This window comes from Eufriesea mexicana, unplaced genomic scaffold (assembly GCF_001483705.2).
Source record: "Eufriesea mexicana isolate 0111107269 unplaced genomic scaffold, ASM148370v2 scaffold4786, whole genome shotgun sequence".
Classification (NCBI taxonomy): Eukaryota; Metazoa; Arthropoda; class Insecta; order Hymenoptera; family Apidae; genus Eufriesea; species Eufriesea mexicana.
Genome location: NW_016912807.1, coordinates 140,009 through 158,809, shown reverse-complemented (window position 1 = coordinate 158,809; position 18,801 = coordinate 140,009). Strand labels below are relative to the sequence as shown.

The window sequence follows — 18,801 nt, the reverse complement described above, 5'->3', positions numbered from 1 at the left end:
AAAAATAAAAAAAAAAAATAAAAAAAAAAAAAATGAAAAGTATATCATTTAATTGAATAACGGAGATTGCAAAGAATATTAAAACGATAAATGATAATGCTGTTTTTTCATTCGTGAATGATTCCTTAACGATTTCATGATATAGAAGAACAAGTTAACTATACATGAAGAAGCAACGCGTACGTATGCGTATGTATGTGTGTATGTGTATATGTATACGTGTGTGAAAAAGTATAATTTATAACAGATTTAAACGTTGACAAACGTCATTGAAATAATATAAGATGCCGATGTCCAACCACACCTGCCTTTGGCAAAGACACGCGACGAGCGACAGCATCAGAGTCAGAGTCACGAACTAACTCTTGTGTTGTGTGTGTTTTTTGTTTTCTTTTTTTTTCTAATTTATTTTTATTTCGCATACAATACTAGCAATTAATATTAGCATAATGATCGATTGTTAATAATATTTTTCTATCTAGAAAACGTAGATTGACAGCAAAAATCAATTCCGGCTGCATCGAATAATTTCCCGCAAAAAATCTATTATCACCCTTAACGATGCCCTAACAGTTTATACTGTGTACTGTAAATTTATCTGTATGTGTATGTGTGTGTACGTCCGTATATGTAAATGGATACGAATTTCGAGGAAGATAGATATAACGACGATGAAGTCAAATTGGCGCATTTTTCCATTCTGGTCACCTAAATCACCTGTTGAAAAAATTTGGGGGAAGGTCAGGCTCATTCATTTTGCAGCCTGACAGCATAAAGAGGGAACAATAGGGCTTTTTACATGAGAAATGGAAGCAATGCAATGCTCGCATCGCTTATGCTTCTTCCTCTTCTTCTTCATCATCATCGACACCAACGCATTTCGGGCAAACGGGTTTGCCCTCCATCGCATAAAACGATTTTCCAGAAACTGGCTTCTTGCAATCCTGTAAGTTTTACATTTTAAAGCAACTGAATATGTAAACAGTTGCATCGCGATAATTCCCATTAATCCTAAAACGTCGCTGTAAATGGAAACAATCTGTTACACGTAAATATTCACGAATGAGAAACCTACCCTGCAAACGAAACAGTCCGGATGCCATTGACTGTTTAAAGCGGATATATAATTCTCCATGATAGCACGATTACATCCGCCGCATTTCGGAGCGAACATATCAAAATAATCCTCCCGACAGTACGGCTTTCCATCCCGCTCGTGGAACCCCTCTTCGCCAAATTGTTTGCCACACTGAGCGCAAAAGAAGTGCTCCGTGTGCCAAGTTTTTTCCAGAGCGGTTACGCATTTCTGAAAATAACGAGAACGATGAACACGCTGTAACCCTAGACTAAGATCGGAACACCGCGTGTGGCTTTTGTTAGACGCCTTACGTCTAAAATGGGGCCATTGCAGTAGGCGCAACGGGGCGAGAAAAGATTGTGATAATCGGGTTCACAATACGGATTTCCCTCTCTTTCGAAGAAATTTCGCGTGCCCAGTTCTTGGTTGCAGTGAGTACACGTGAAATGTTCCGGGTGCCACGTTTTGCCTAGAGCTGTAATCACCTGTAATCAAAGACACGTTAAACATTATCGTCACGAGGATGATGAATAATAGGGAGTAAAGCGAAGATGATTCGATTCGATTTACTTGGCCCACGATAGGTTTCTCGCAAGCGCTGCAACAACCCTTTTGAGTAGTGTTCACTCCTTGACGACTCATATCGGCTTGAAGGTTTCCTAGCATAGAATCCAACTGATTCTGTTTGGTCTGAGTCGCTGGCTGCGGCGAATAAGACTCTCCGTGTTGCTGTTGATAGTGATGAGTAGTGTGGGTTTCGGTGATGTGAATTCGTGTCTGCGTGCCCTCGGGTGGCAGCGGGCTCTGCGAACTCTTGGTTGCTTTGTTCGGTTTAGCGTATGGAGAATCGGTCACTGTTTGATGTTGATGGGAACTACTATTGATCTGGAAATGTACGTTGCACGGTAAAGAAACCAGTCTAGTTTATAGAATAGAGAGTTACAATGCTTTAGACTACTCTCACAGATCAAGCAGGATGAAGAATAAGCATGGAAAGTGGACGAGCTTCTTGATAGTTGTTAAGAAAATAAAATCGAAATATCGGTGACAATGTTAGCGTTACGGGGGGATGTTATTAAGTTGGAATGTCAAGGTGCGTCAAGGTAGCTATCAAGATTGGAAAATCTTAAAGACCCGCGAGAGATGTCGATTGCCAGAGATGAGCTTGCAGACTGGCTGAAAGCTTTGAGAGATTTCGTGGATCACTATAATCCCCACCTTCTATATTTTCCCTCCCCTTCCACGGAAAATCGGCGGAGACGAAGAAAAGGAGACGCTTGAAGGAGAGAGAGAGGACGTGTGGATGGTCGACTGGTGGTAAATGGTGGATGGTGGAATGGAAGTTATTTTGGTAACCTAGGGAGCCAAGAATGGGCAGGGATAGTTTTAACGGCACTGTTTTCTTATTCTGTAGTGACTTTAATAGTAAGCAAACATTACAAAAGCTTATTGCTTCCACTGTCAAGGTATATAGTGATTACATAATAGCCATTTGTTCGTAGGTGGTTTGGAGATCGTGTATCGGTAGGGAGAACACGACGCGACCGATTTCGATAATCAACACGTACCTTGAATTCGGATAGAGAAGCCATTAAATCGTCAAGCTCCTTGGTAGCATTACTGGCGGTGTGACCATTGGTATAGTTCCTCTGGACCTCGCTGCGATTCAACGATCCGTGCTGCCTGGAAGGATAACCGTCATACACGGGTTGAATCTCCGTGGACGTTTCCTGAATGGTAACTTTCACCCTGCCATCGGAAGGATAATCCCTGACCAAGGAAATCGCGTTAGTCTCGATTGCGATCGGCTTCGCGATCGTGCTTTCTATTCCCTTTTCCTCCCTTCTTCGCCCCTCCCCAAAATTTATGTAGTGAAAGAAGAGAGAGCTTACCCGTTTGGCACCGCAGTGCTTAATTCTTCGAGTAATGAATCGACGGTGGGCCTCGAGGCTGACATACTGCTTGGAGAACGAAGCAGTGGGCTAGTGTCTCCATTCATTCCTCCCGAGGAAACGCGATTCTCTACGATCATCGATATTTCAATCATCACATAGCGAAGGTTTCACCTAAACTCTAGCCTATATAAACTCTGCTCTAGCTCGGAAACCATCTAAACGAAAGATACAAAAATAGGATGCTGACCTCTTTCCTGATAATGAGCATTGTAACGAGCGTTGCTTAAATCTTGAAGCAACGTGTCCAATTCCGAGAGGTTGTTGTTTAGAGATGGCATTTTCCCACCGGCACTACTTTTCGCGATGCTCTCCTCGATGGCTTCCCGGTTCTGATAAGTCGGCTGAAACAATTCATCTCTAGCTATCGATGAGCGCTTCCTCATTGTTTATCATCGATGTTTAACTTCAACATTTTTTGCCGGTTCCTCGACTAGGTATTTTTAGACATTGCAGAGCAATAATTCATCAGCCGGTGGAACAGTAAATTTAGCATTTGTTCGTTTAGTCAGACTTGATCTTAAACGGGTGGAAGAAGAAAAAAGGAAAGCACCGATGCTCTTGTCGGTGGCGTGGCTCTGTTTGTTCGCTAGTTAAGGGAAGAACGAGGAGAAAAGAAAAATAATGGCGTAGCTTGGCTGCCAAGTTCCCGCAAAAGCATATTATTTCAAAACATGATGTCATTAGATGCTGCGCGGAATTTTGTAAATATATTATCAATTAGGTGGACGCGCGGAGGACAAGGCGTCATACACTTTTAATAGAAACTTGCCCGCCAAACCGACCAAGATTTCTCGTTTGTTGCAAAATCCACGAGCAAGAGAACCACCTCGAATTTGTTCCGGCGAGCTAACCACTACGAGCAACGACCAGAACCAAATCGACGTTGTTCCAACTCGATCTCGATTCGGTTAGATAATCTGGATAATTAACACATTGTTCGGGGTATACCGTAAAGCGGGCCCAGTCACAGTTTCGTTACATTTTCGGCGAATATCTGGAATTTGCATGCACCTATTTGAAAAGATGAAAATATTTTATTGAACGATATTTTTCGTCAAAATCGATCGATACAATTATCGATGACACCTACCTGTGTTCTTTAACTGTGATAGTCGCGAAAATTTTTCCGACATTAGAAAAATAAAAAACATCGATTCATGTCTGCCATATTTGAAAAATAGAAAATGCCAATTCATGGCTGCCGTCGACGATGTGTTAACAAGCGAGAAGGACACGTTGCGTGATGTTTTATTAGGACCGTTTATTAGATCAATTCTAGTCGTGAGTGCCTCCTTTTTCTTTTTTCTTTCTTTCCTTTTTTTTTATCTCATGTTTCCACGATAAAGTGACACTGGACGATATATCCTGATAGTGGAAACTAGGTTGCTTGGTGAGTGTCGTTCCAAAAATATCTACAGCGAATCATCAGTGAAGAGAACAACATGTCGCGGTACATCGGGAATCCTGTAGAACCCTGCTTAAAATCTTTTCGATCTGTTCCGCGGATATATCGAATCGTAGCCTGCGAGCGTTTCGCTCGTCAAGGTTAGTCGATCAAAAAATAAACACGAGCCTATAATCCGACGCGATCTACAGTGACACGAGAAACTTAATAAATCACAAATTCACCAAAACTCACGAAAATAGGCCGAACGCAAACTTTCCTACAAGATTTCTATCGTATTTTCCAACGTTAGTCTCCTCAGCCAATGAGAATCGTCGACGAGCATAAAGAATAAAGTATTCGAGAATCGCGAGATATCGAACGCGTTCGTTGAAAGGATCCCTTTGTCGATTCTCGAATCGATGGATTGTGCATGATTTACGGAACGTCCTCGAGAGTCGCATTGTATTGTAACAGAGGCGAATACGTAATCGTTCGTTTCGCTTCGTGCTAAATTCGAATCAAAGGAAAATGGTACGCGATTCGACAACTTTTCGCCAACTTCTCGTTTATCATGGTCGAATACTCGACTTAGATGTGTACGTCAATACGCGTCGCACCACGGTGAAGTTTCATGATATCGTTCCAAGAAAATGCACGCGGACAATGTTTATGATTTACGCCGTCAACGGGCAAGAAATACCGTGAAGTATTATACCTACAACCGAGAAGTAAGGCACGTAAATTACCAACGTTACATTCGCTATTGGCCATGATCATTTTTTCTCCCTTTCTTTCTTCGGCTTTCTCTTTTTTCTTGCATCGATACGAAAGACGACGGTTTTCATAGGTGCAATAAAATCTATTTATAAGCCGAAGCTCCAGGGATGTTCGAAAAGATATTTGCTATATTTACTGCAATGTCGAGGAAGACTCTAGCGAGGTCGAACATTTTCATTTACCAGCTGATGGAAAAATTGTATTTTTTAACGAAGGAAAAATTGTATTTTTTAACGAAGGAAAAATGTGTGATTTAAATGTTAAATTGTCTAAAAACGTATCTGCTTATGCACACACTTATTTGTCGTCCATATTTTCTTATGGCTGAATATGGCAGGAAAATGTAACACCACGCGTGCATAATTGTACGATGACCCTAGAAATCGATGAAGTAAATACAAAAGTAAATTTAAACGAACGAGTTTTCTATTCAATTTTGTAGTCTGAGCAGCTAGGATTGACGTAGGACGAAATCAGTTGGAACAGGTATTTGGCATACGCTTCCGTATATACGCTTCCGTTCTAATATCACTTCGAGAAATGAGTAAAACGCGTTTTGATCACGTATTACGCAAGAAGGAAACGGACAAAATGATCAAGAAACTCGGCAACGAAATCTAGCAATTAAATCTCAAATGAAGTTGTACTTTAAAACAGAAATCCGATTTGGCAATTGGTTACTGTGCAGTTGGCGCGTTGGAAACGTCGTTGCTTACAAACCGAGAAACTCTATAGTCAACTGAACCGTCGAAAATCTGAATAATAGATGGATCGTCGCTTTTACCAGAGAACAATCGATAGCGCCACCAGGGAACGTAACAGGTATTACACAGTAAAAATCGATAAACGGCCGTCTAGCTCAAGAACTCTTAGTTTTCAACGTTCGTGTTATTTTATGTTTCTATCTGCTTCGTAAGATAGAGAGAGATTCGAATAATTGAAAATTTATTTCCAACGGTTTGTAGTAATTTTAGTGGAAATTTTAGTGAATTTTTAGAACCTTATTTATTTATTCGTTTAATACGCAATAATAAATGAAAGCGTGTATCATAGGTATTTGGTCAATTTCCTGCGAGATGATCGAATGCCGTTAATAGTTCCGAATGCTAATAGTCTAGACGGAATCCAATGCGATTCATCACCGTGAAACATTTCAGAGTCGATTAACCGTGAAATTGCGAATCGATAACTAGGTCGTTGGGTATATTTTCATGACCATAAACGATCGAACAATTAAAAGAAAGAAACGCGAATACACACATGTAATACGCGTTTATTCTTCATGGTATATCCATTTTTTATGAATCTATAGTTTTTGCGGCTCGACGACCCTCGTGTGGATAATTTTAGAGGCAATATCGATTCTAATTTTAGTCAATCCTCTGCGTCACACGTATCTCTGGAATGTATCTATTTCGCATAGTTGCTCATTTGCAAAGTTCCTTTCAAATTTGTTCTGAAATTGGAAGAAGATATTTTTGTTTTGACTGTATTTTCAATAAAGTGATGTGGGACCACTCCACTTCGACAACTTCAAACATGTCGAGTGGCGCCGTTTCCATGGTCACCTCTAAAAATACGTTACAAGAACGATAGCGATACAAAATTGGCTTCAACAAATGCAAAAAATGCTAGTAATTGGACGTGTTCGCTAATTTTTACCATTAAACGTATAAAGTCATAAAACCTTAATTATTTTTTTCATTCTGCCAATTTTGTTTTCCAAAAAAGTTTCTATAATGTTTCATTGCTTCATTTTGAGACATCACAGAAAATTAAAGGAAGGTCACGCGAAATTTAAAATGAAACCGCGAGAACGAAGCGACATGCAAAACGTGTCACTCCTGCCATCTATCTTACGAAGCTGAAACCCAAATTAATCGAGTTTCTGTCATCTGTCGATAAAGTAACGCCGAACATTAGGCTTGTAATTAATTTTTAGAATTTATCACTAATAAGACAAACCTATGATTTATGATTAGGTTAAACATTATAATCTATTAATTTATTGTAATAAATATATTTTCAGATTTATCAAGGAAATTATTAGATACTCATATACTTCGTTTGTTCTCTGAATCAAGATATATATATGTGGTATATTCAAGTGTTGTTTAATAAACTATACGTAGTTGATGTTTACATTTAACAACAATGGCGTTTAAATCATTGGTGTAAATTGAAAAGAAGAATCAAATTTGTTAACATATGAAATATGACAAAATTCACATACCGATTGTGGCGGAAGAGGAGAAGTTCGATTATCGTAGGATCTATAAGCAGTTCGTGCACCGTTCAGTGATCCGTAGCCAGGAGTCGCGTTACTACCGACATGGTTTCCTTCCGACGACACTGTATTTTGCAGGTCTGCCAGTAAAGCATCTGAAATCAGCAAATCAATCCTGTAAGCGTAAACGTAAAAAGTATCTTCAATTATATCTCATTATAGTAAGAGGACAATGAAATTATCTTCTCGCCAGAAATAACAAATTGGCTGATGTTACATGAAAGGTAAAGCAAAACTCGATATTCTTCAAATATTGTTTCAAGTTTATAAGAATTGTTTTTGTATGTATATGTATATATAGCAACGCTTATAAAACAGTAGTCTGCATTGCTTCAATAACAAGGATGATGTCAGCAACGTCGGTAAGTATATTAAGTTTTTATCGAAGTAAATTACAAGCATTGCTACTATTGAATGAATGTAAATATAACCTAGTTCGTTGAAAAACTATCCAAAAATTAATTAGTTCAACAAGTAACCATCTTAACATAATTCATTTACTAAAATACTTTCAATGCTTTTTAAATATAAATTTCTTTTTATGATTAAAGTAATTCTATATTAATACTCTCTTGATTGCATCGGTTGATTATAAACGTTTAAACTTAATATAAAAATAGTTACACTGAAAATGTATTTTAGAATAACCCACGGCAGAATATTGAGAAAAAAAACGATGACGTGAGCACTGTTTAAGGAGTAAAGTATCGAGATAAGCGTACATGGTGATCTTACACGAACACTGAAATCATCAAAACATCGAAAAAATAATCAATCATTTACCAAGGCTTAAAAGGTTTGTTTCCGTTTTATCGATGCTATAAGATTCGTAAAGATTATCAGCTCCAGCCTGCGACTCGCATCCTGGTTCCATCGTAAGACAAACCGCGACACACCCACTGTTCCGAGAACGTCGAACTTTGCCACGAATTTCCGGTCGAATCAAAAGCAATGCGTACGGGATATTCGTGGAATCGAATAGCTTCTACACTTTTATTCACAAATTTGGGATTACTTGGAAATTGTGAAAAGGAATCGAAATGATCGTTGTAGAAATCGTTGATTGTTAAGCACTGGCAGTATTTGCAGGTTATGCGGAATTTTTAACAACTGTTCGTATAAATATTTTATATCTGTTTACTTTCTGATAATCGACTGAGACACGAATGATACATTCCTTTCTCTCTGTTTATGTCTGTTTTGCACTTTTTCCACGGCGATGAAAAATCACGATAGAGAGAGAGAGAGAGAGAGAGAGAGAGAGAGAGAGAGAGAGAGAGAGAGGGAGGGAGAGAGAGAGAGGAAGAGAGAGAAAGGAAGAGAGAGAAAGAGAGGGGGGAGAGAAAATTGTCACGTGTTTATAGGAATATCGGTGAAATTTGTGCACGCAAACCTTTGACGATCGACAAAACGGTACTGATTGTCAATCAAGTTCTCAGTAAAGCGACCGGCTTCGAAACCGGAGAATAGAAGCCTGGAGGAGGCAAACCGGGCTGGAGAAGGAGAAAGAACAGATGGAGGGAGTATTCTCGCAACAAGGGAAGTAGAAATCCGAGGTTGCTTCGAGTCGAAGGAAAAGTAACCTAGCCAGCTACGAAGAAATGACTTACGAGCGGAACTTAAACTGGACAGCTGTGACTCGAATGGATGTGTTCTCCTGTGAATATTAAAGTGTTCTTTGAATTGGATTCTAGATGTTCGATATCGTTATTTAAACGTTGCAAAGCCGTAGCAAAATACATACGCATTTATTGTTTCTTTTCGAAAGATATGAATATATGCATTTAGTGTTTGCTTTGTCGATAAAGTAGATTATAAAGAAACAGTGATTTATTCTTGAACATTGTAAAGTAAGGATATTAATATTGTTATTTTTTTCATTACATTTTTCTAATGTTTTCATCGTTAATTTGATAATAAAACTGTTGAATTTCGTATTCGTTTTATGTCGATGTTTGGTTAATATAAAAGCGAGCTTGAATGAGGTTCACCGTTGGCAGGAAGCCTACCGAGCTTCCCCTGATCTATTTTGTACTTCTGAATCATACAGTCAATTTGAACATTAATATTACACGATATGCGTAACGCACCACCGTCATAAATTTCTGTGAAATTAAATATTCCTTGAGGATAATTACGCTGGACACTTGGTAATCAATTTTGCGAAAAAGTCATAGCTTTCCGTGTTTAAAAAAAAATATATGAGCCTTTAATAAATTACACCAATTGTGTATTATTATTATTAATATTTGACATAACTGTTAAACGAAAAAAAAAAATTCATTCTAATAGAAGTACGTCATGGTACACTTAGAATTCGATGTAATTATAATTTGCATATCGATTTCTATATATAGACAAAGTTAGTAATTTTTGTCATTAATTTGTATTCCCATTGACTCCATAGTTACTTACTTATATATTGTTCCCAGCGTGCATGTCTTTGGATCGTTGCCAAACGAGTCATAGTAATCGGTGATACAGGTCTCATAATGTCAGTCATATCGCTGTGTTTTCAGTAATACGACATTGAATCAAATAAGATTAAATTTTGTTAGAGTTTAATATACCTGTGAAAAATAGAATAACAACTGGAACTTCAAACGCGCAATGTTTTATGTCCGACTCAAATCAACTTATACAGACTTAACAAATGATCACTGGACACTGATTTCTCATTGGTTGTGAGGTTATGAATTGAGAAATACAAACACAAAGGGAACAGTAATAGTTATGAAATCTTGATTAGGTCAAAGAAAATATTCAAAATAAATATCTTGCCAATTACTATTTATCTCTTATTGCCACTATCGAGTGTATAAATAAATATTTATCTCATAGATGTAACTATCTATATCATAGATGAAAATGTTACGACACTTCAAATAATTCAACGAAATCGTATTACGATTAACCTACATAATTACAGAAACATATAAATATGAAACAAAATTATTTCATACCACTTTAAATTATTGTCACGTGCAACTATTGAAGATAATGAGCACGCAAAGAAGTAATCGCTAGAAGGCACGTATGTGCTGCGAGATCAGGTAGAACTGGCAGCACGTGTTTCTTAGATTGTATCTACAGAATCCGTGTTACGTGAATCCATCTCCTTCTTCCTTTATCCCTGTTCTTCTCCCTCTCTCTTTTCAACCTTGTTCTTCTCTATTGCGCACCTTCGTTTACACCAATGCTTATATATAAACGTTTCCATCTACATTCATAACGACAAATTTCCCAAAAATAACTTCAACTACCTATCATCTTCTCACAGTTTTCTCCTGCTATTCAGAGTTTTCTTTAGAAGAGTAATATCTTTTGATCAAGATTCACGAATTCTTTCGCAAAAGAAAGACAAAAAAAAAAAATAAAGAAAAAAGAAACTTAAATTGCAATGTGAATGGATTACATTGATCCACTCAAATAGTTACATACGTTGTTGATTGTAAATTGTAAGTGTAGGTAGTTAAATCACATACTATCGTGCCTGATATGGATATGTATAGATTAAGTCAAGGTTTGTTCAAGGAAGAGATGCCTACGCATATATCGGATCATTATAATATGATCTTTCAAGCAGTGGTATGCATAATAAATAAGCGTAGTTTCCTGCACTTCTAACAAATGGACTTTCAGTAGCTGATATATTGTAACTGAAAGTAGAAATGCATGATATAAATAACAGCCATCGTATTATTGTTTATTATATACACCGCTATCAAAGTATTTCATTTTCTATGTAAGATTTATATAAAACAAATTATTTAACGGTAGATAAAAAGTTATAAACGTAACTCACACACATTTCAAGTTCGTCACTTTAGATATTGACAGCAAACTACAGGAATCAGCCATTGTGATATAACAAGAAAAGCACTATCGATAAAATTGATCCCTTGTGTCGATACAGCAACGGATCTTAATTCCAGTATGGTCAATAGATGACGCCACTCCAAAAAAATCGATACAATATTTTTAATTCAAACTTCTGTCCATACACATAGATATCAATTACTGCATTTTTTCATAGATTTTCATAACAAGAGTATTTGTAAATAATAACTTTAAGAATTATTTCAAAAAGTTTAGTGTCAAGGCGACCCACATTGTAGGTGAAAGGTATTCCAAAAAAATGATGTGAACTGTTGCATCATGAGTCATCCCTTTAGATAGAATTAAATGTGTAGTTTAAAAATAATTAACATTCACATATTATGTATTATAAAACTGTTAAAAAAAATGCATTCGTTACTTTTAAAAAATTTCTCAAAAATATGTTTGAATTAATGCATTTTTCTTAATCCCGAGAATCATTTTATAAATTATTAAAAAGAACCACGAAGCTCTATATTTTTTTGAATTAGCTATATTGCGCCTTAACCTTTGAAAATATGCCAAAGATTAATTTCCACTAGTAGTTCAAGAACACTATAAATTTCTTTAAGTATGAAATCAAAAATTCAAGAAGTATACGCGAATAAAGTTAACTGATCACTTTATTACTTAATAGCGGCTTACGGTTGAGTTAGAGGTTATCACATCATACTATTAAATTAAACTAAATTCTTAAACTAATTTTTAGAATTACGTATTTGTGTAAAAGCATTTAACAGACGTGCAACTAATTTATTCGTTTCAAAACGTTTTAATGTATTTTATAAACTGACAAAAAAAGTTCCATCAAAAGCAATTGAGTCTAATTTAAAAGTTCACATTATGTTATCACGCAGAGCTGCGTGAGTGCAAAGCAACGCAGATACTAGATCGATATATAAATTAATGCCTTTATGTTAATTTCATAAGAAAAAATATCGAGAACGATTTTTAACTGACGATTTTGCTCGATATTCTAATTATATATGCAAAAAGTTTGCATATATGCACACTCATATCCATAATCATTAAAAGCGTTTTAAAGATTTTAAAACCATGCTAAACTTTGATAAAAGATCAAATATGAAAAAAGTTATTCACTCACATCCTGGAGGTGAACCTTTTTTGATGGTGATTTTATAAGGCTGATAGATAGAGCTTGGTTCTACTTTTCCATACATTGTTCGATCCATAGCCATTATTAATTTTAACGTAGCACTTAAAAATGTGATCACACTTCTGTTCGTGTAATTTTTTTATGTCAATTCAAATAGATTCACGAATTCATCGCGTACACGTACAAGTATGTATGCTATTATGTAGCACTTTTACTGCGGTAATGCTTCTCTTCACTGTCTATCGCGAACGACCGAGCTGTGTAGACGATCGATTAGTAGTGGGGATGATGCACACATTAAACGGCCACTTGTTGAATGCCGTCTGTGAATTTTATACATACAGACCCGCAAATAGATAAAGAGATTTAAAAAATAAGGAAAGAAATTAATGTAATTTGAAAAATGAGAGCTACAATCGATCGATCATTATCTGAATCATAGGTTCGATTATTTTGCACACACATTTAAATTCATTACTACCTACAATAAATGAACTTGCACGCACACATGTTATTGAAAATGTACATAAAATACTGAATGAATACGCTTTTCTTGTCTATAATGTTAAAAGAAATTTTCAACTCCTTTGTTAAAATGCAACAAAACGGTAGCTGAGATATAGACTCCGCGTGAATAGACCGAATTTGATCAAAGGAAAACGAGAAGTTCAAACGTACAAGTGTATTTCAAGCGCTCGCCCGCACTCATGTTATCCATCCTCTCCCCTCAACGGCATAACAAGAGGACAACGGCGCCGTGAAATACACTAAAAATACGTAGAATCGTTGGCACAACAGTTCAGAGTAAACTTGCAATATTATGCAGATTTCGAAAAGTGTCTTCCGGTAAACTGTATCACACATCATTAGTTGCATTTCTTGAATTTTCAAACATTTTTTAAATTTTCTGTCGATATATTATTCGAGGTACCAGAAATGTTTAAAAATTATAATTTCATATAAAAATTAAAATTACTCAATCAAAATTATGTAAGGAATAGTAATCGATCGAATATATTAATACTATTAATGGTGATTAAATTTTCATTTGAGATAACTATAAATACATAATAATAAAAAATCATTACAAATACATATGATTATATGATTTAGACTAAACTGGTTACATAAATACAATAACTAATGTGCTATATAAATACAAAAATTTATATTACACAGAAATTTTTAATTGCATGAGTATTGATTATTTGAATCATTAGGGATGAATTGGCATACAATACACATAACGGTGACATAACGAAATATTACTATGAAAATTAAAATAATAGTTACCTAATTACACTTTTCATAGTTCTCACACATTACAGTCTTTAATAAAAATTTATAACTAAATCAAACATTTGTCAACTTTAAATTAAATATATTATAAAGATTATTATAAATTATATAGAATAGATTGTTATAATGAAAATTACTGTAAAAAAAGTAAATGTAATAACAAAAATTTAATCATGAAAAGTTAAATTACGTATACACCTTTTATATTTATAAATGTACATAGTAACAAAAGCTATAAAAAGTTGAACTGAATTAACAAGTAATTAAATATATTAGATAAATTTGCATTTTTGAATACTTTCAACACCTTTCATTAGTAATATTTGTTCACACATAAATATCATATAATGAACAAATAAATGTAGATATATGATTGTATTATCGTTTTATTGATATTATGTTTTGAAAATTTTTAATACAATCAAGGTAAATATATATTACTTTTTATATTTTTAAATATTCTAAACCAAAAAATAAAGTTAAAATCTACCAAAAATATAAATAATCCATGTAACTAAATAATATTTGATAAAAATTCTCAAAAATATAAATATCTGACAGTGTGGTTATCTCAAATTTGAGGTTATCTCATCGTATTTTCGTATTTAAACTTCATCTTACTCACCTAAATCATCCATGTTCAATATATATATTAACCCTGAAGATATTGTTGCACAAAATACACTCAACTCGTAATAATTTGAAATTGGAATTACAGTAAAATATATAAAAATTGAACAATCAATTTGCTTCTTACAGTTGGGTAAAGCAAACATCAAATATGGAGAATCCGATCCTTAGTTCATAACTGCATTGTCTAACCTTCATACAATCAATTAAATTTGTACAGTATTTGTGTAGAATATTGAAATATAATTATTATTAAGACAAAATTGCTGTTTATAATGTCATGAAAAAAATACTTATTTTTATTTCATTATTTTTCTACTTATTCATATATATAAATTATATACTTTTTTGTATATTTTATACATAATATAGAAAGAATAAAAGTATAAAGATAGCTTAATTTTATATAATTATAAAAATTATTTACACTTAGAATAAAGACTAAAATTAATATTTAAGATACAAGATTTTAAATAATTTATAATCATATATGTTTTTCTATAATTTATACAGCTACCAAGATGAAAAATCCCCAAATGAGTTTGTCATCACCTTCTTTTTTTTAATTGTAGGTGCTATATTCGTCTCTTCTTTATCTATCCTGAAAATAAATTAACGATTACTACTATTCTAAAAATTCGTTAGTATGTAAATATGTATGTAACATGAATTTACTTCTCTTCTTCTTTGTTTGGTTTTATATATTTTCCCACGCCTGATCGATACACTTTTAATACGTCATTTTTGCCTATTTTGTTATTTGACTTATTTTTTGTAGCTTCTTGTGTCAATCGTTCAATTTCAGCTGCGCGTTCAGCAGCTAATTGTTCATCTGCTTCTTGGAAAGGATCAACGAATACTTGAGCTTTTTGTATTATTATATCTTCTATTGGTCTATCTTTGTTATCTACTTCAATCTTTTCAATAGCATTTAATGTTTCCAATCCACCTACTGTCTTTCCAAAAACAGTATGTTTGCGATCTAAATGTCTGCATGATCGAAATGTAATGAAACTGTAATTAAGTAAAGTAAAAGATATTAAGATCTAATGGAATTATGCTTGTAAATATATATGAATTTGTTATAAAATATATACAATTGTGATCCATTTGTATTTGGTCCAGAATTTGCCATTGACAAAATTCCTCTTCCTTGATGAATCAAATTTGGTTTGAATTCATCTTCGAATGATTTACCCCAAATCGATGTTCCTCCATTACCAGTGTTTGTAGGGTCACCTCCTTGTATCTGAATAGAATAACATTTACATTCTTGGTATTTATAAACTTGTTATTTAAAATGTTTATATATTTACCATGAAATTCCTTATAGACCTATGAAACTTTGTTCCATTGTAGTAACCATTTTGACAATGTTTTATAAAATTTTCACAAGTTTTTGGAACAAGATCACAATGAAGTTCTAGGTTTAAAGCACCAAAGTTCATGACTAACCTTACATATCCTGAAAAATTAATGTTAAACATGGAGTTAACACTTAAATTAGTAGTACTAATTCTTGCCTTTCTTTTTAACTCTTTCATATCGCACTAAATCTTCTGCAATAACTGCTGCCTGATGTGTAGTTTCTGTTGGCATTACTGTTGATGTAAATCCAGCAGCAACTGCACCAGTGGAATAGTGTGCCTACAGTTAAAAATTTTTGTTTTTAAATGTTATATTTGATAAATTAAAAGGAAATATTAATATACAAACTGCATTAAATTTATCTGCTTTTGGTTTGGAGATTATTTGTTTAGTTTCACTTTGTTTATACTCTTTAGCTAATTCAGCTAATATTTCTTTAGTTTCCATAGATACAGTTTTTAATTTTGCATTTGGATTGTTACGTTCTTTCATAATTTCTGCAACAATGATGTTAGCATTTCAATATACATAAAATTATTATTATACGAAATTAAAATTTACATTTTAAAATATAAAATATTACCTTCATCTTCAAGTTTTATATTATTTTTAATATGATGAAAGGTAGATAAATTAAACTTCATCACATTATTTGGATCTTGTATGATAATAATATCATTTCGTGTAAAAGGTTGATCATTTATTAAATCTTTCCAGTTACGTGTTTTTATATTCAACTGTTCTATTGCCTACAAAAAGATTATTATAAATTAAATTATTATAAATAATTATCTCTTACATTACACAACTGTCTTTCTCATTAATAATTTTTTACCTCGTATGAAAATACATTTCCTGTTGTTTTAATAGCAACAATATGAGAATGCTTAGTAAATAATTTAAAAAGAACTGGACAATGATATTGTCCTTCGGCATTCTTGTGAAAATGAAGTTTTATTAAAGTTTTTGCATCTAATGGTTTTCCTGTAATAGGATTATGCTTATATCTTTTTATGTATTCTAATATTGCTTCCAGTTCAAAAATATTTCCTTGTAAATCAGAATAAGGATGTTGAAAAGGCTGTAAAGTTAAACAACAATGATCATAAGGTAAACGACGAAATGTTGTATCTTCACTTGCTCCAGTGAGAGATCCAGATCTTTTTCCTCCATATAATGTTGTCCATTCTGTATATGTCAGATACCTATAAATGTAATAAATATAAGTAATTTAAGTAAAGTTATGATAACTTCTTTATCATAACCTAAATAAATTTGTAAAGAAACTTACATTTTATCTTTTTGATGTTGACGCTTACCCATTTTGATGACGTTACTGACTAATTTGATTAAATTTTCTAAAAAAATTATACTGATTATAAATAATTAATTCAATAATATTTTTTAAAATTTGTTTGTGCTTTATCATAAATCTCACATCAATTGATAATGTTTATTTGTAGTATAGTAAAGTTCTTTTCCAAGTTTGGTCAGCCTGATAAAATAACTATATATTACACTATCGAATTATACATGTGTTTATACTGTATACTAAAATTGTAAAAATTATTTAACAAAAGTTTACAAAAATGTCCAAAATAATTAGAAAGGGGAATAAAATGAAAACAATGAAGAAAGTAGAACATTCTTCACCTTTAAGGGTAACTATCCCTGCAGGAATGGCAAATCCTAAACCACCATTAGGATCACAACTTGGACAGGTTAAAAGACTTCATATTTAAAATTTGTAGTATTTCATTGTATCGCGCATATGCAATTTATTTCTATTTTACACGAAAACAAATTAATAACTCTGTAGTAGATGCAGCGTATATAAAATGCTAAATTTAAAAAAGATTGAACAATGCGATTATTTTAAGTTTTATAAAAAATATATAGTTTTTAATATGTTTAATAGATTGGTGTTATTACTTTTAGAGAAATATTAATGTAGCAAATTTCTGTAAAGATTTTAACCAAAAAACAGAAGATATTAAAAAGGGCATACCTTTACCATGTCGTGTCAAAGTAAAATCAGATGGAACTTATAATTTAGTAATTCATAAACCACCAGCAACTTTTTTTTTAAAACAAGCAGCTGGGATTGACAAAGGAAAAATAATGAAAGGTAAATTGAATATTGTAACAGTAAAGATATAGAATGAATGTATAAATATGCATTAATCAAATTGTAATATTATTCAGGGGAAATAGCAGGAAAAATAACATTTAAACATTTATATGAAATTGCTTGTATTAAAGCAGAAGATCCGCCATTAGCATTGTTAAGTCTAGAACAGATTTGTCAAATGCTTGTTGGTATAGCTCGAACTTGTGGAATTCAAATTGTACGAACATTAGATCCAGTAGAACATGAAGAATTTATGAAGCAACGAAGAGAAAATGTACAAAAATTCTTGGATGAACTAAAGGAAGTCAAAACCTCTAAACTGCTTAGAACTTAAAAGTATTATATTAAAAATGTTTATAGTACATAATTACGTAATAAAAAAAAACTAGTTTATTTGTATATAATATAATATGGTGTTGTATAATTTTTTCTTCATTTTAAAGGCCAGAAATTTACTGCATTTAATACACAGATTTATATCATCATATATAGATACAGGTTTTAAAAATTATTTTGAACTTCAGTAATAAAGTCTTACAGATAAAACCATATTATTAATTTTTTATAATTAATTTATTAGAGTTAACATCTATTAAAAAAGAAGACATTAAAAATTTAAATAAAATAAAATTTTAAATTAGGTTTCATTTGTGATTGAAACAAGTTATATTTTTTAATAAATTTCTAATAATTATACAAATGAAATTTATAGTGTATACTCTATCTTTTTTTATACAATGTATAATTATTATGTCAGACAGAATGAATATCTTTCACAAAATAATACAAGCACATAATGAAAGTAATTCATTGTTAAATACTTGTGAAAATTCATGATTGAATGATCATTTATATACTTCCAATATGTACTCTAAAGTAATCTAAAGAACAGT

General features: G+C 33.1%; 3 protein-coding genes and 1 long non-coding RNA gene across 11 annotated transcripts in view; 2 read left to right on the top strand and 2 right to left on the bottom strand.

Moving 5' to 3' along the window:
- The window catches only part of Pax (paxillin), a 15,427-nt gene extending 922 nt beyond the window's left edge, over positions 1 to 14,505 (bottom strand). Inside the window, exons 1-10 of one of the 8 annotated variants that reach the window (XM_017905905.1) lie at positions 12,469 to 12,907; positions 7,431 to 7,579; positions 3,221 to 3,374; positions 2,971 to 3,100; positions 2,647 to 2,848; positions 1,649 to 1,963; positions 1,390 to 1,563; positions 1,076 to 1,306; positions 800 to 944; positions 203 to 717 (exon numbers count right to left, since the gene is read on the bottom strand). In XM_017905905.1, coding sequence (XP_017761394.1) covers positions 834 to 944; positions 1,076 to 1,306; positions 1,390 to 1,563; positions 1,649 to 1,963; positions 2,647 to 2,848; positions 2,971 to 3,100; positions 3,221 to 3,374; positions 7,431 to 7,579; positions 12,469 to 12,562 — 1,560 coding nt within the window. In that variant the 5' untranslated portion in view covers positions 12,563 to 12,907 and the 3' untranslated portion in view covers positions 203 to 717; positions 800 to 833. Of the gene's footprint in view, positions 1 to 202; positions 718 to 799; positions 945 to 1,075; positions 1,307 to 1,389; positions 1,564 to 1,648; positions 1,964 to 2,646; positions 2,849 to 2,970; positions 3,101 to 3,220; positions 3,375 to 7,430; positions 7,580 to 8,267; positions 8,399 to 9,899; positions 9,992 to 10,447; positions 10,530 to 12,468; positions 12,917 to 14,404 lie in introns of those variants that run through there. The other 7 variants (XM_017905907.1, XM_017905906.1, XM_017905908.1 and 4 more) reach the window with 7 other exon arrangements.
- Positions 7,586 to 8,137, top strand: LOC108551665 (uncharacterized). The gene is made up of 3 exons (XR_001890496.1): positions 7,586 to 7,708; positions 7,786 to 7,846; positions 8,127 to 8,137. It is a non-coding gene; the product is annotated as an uncharacterized LOC108551665 (long non-coding RNA).
- A 417-nt stretch (positions 14,506 to 14,922) lies between the features above and the next one.
- LOC108551649 (peptidyl-prolyl cis-trans isomerase-like 2) lies at positions 14,923 to 17,130 on the bottom strand. Its single transcript, XM_017905880.1, has 9 exons — positions 17,069 to 17,130; positions 16,613 to 16,982; positions 16,361 to 16,526; positions 16,126 to 16,274; positions 15,933 to 16,056; positions 15,726 to 15,874; positions 15,507 to 15,658; positions 15,085 to 15,423; positions 14,923 to 15,010 (listed from the first exon to the last, which is right to left on the bottom strand). Exons 1-9 carry the CDS (start codon positions 17,098 to 17,100, stop codon positions 14,923 to 14,925), a joined length of 1,569 nt encoding a protein of 522 aa, XP_017761369.1. The 5' UTR covers positions 17,101 to 17,130.
- A 174-nt stretch (positions 17,131 to 17,304) lies between these two features.
- On the top strand, positions 17,305 to 18,281 carry mRpL11 (mitochondrial ribosomal protein L11). The gene is made up of 3 exons (XM_017905881.1): positions 17,305 to 17,498; positions 17,716 to 17,905; positions 17,983 to 18,281. The coding sequence occupies exons 1-3, from the start codon at positions 17,367 to 17,369 to the stop codon at positions 18,240 to 18,242; spliced, it is 582 nt and encodes a 193-aa protein (XP_017761370.1). The 5' UTR covers positions 17,305 to 17,366; the 3' UTR covers positions 18,243 to 18,281.
- The last annotated feature ends 520 nt before the right edge of the window (positions 18,282 to 18,801 follow it).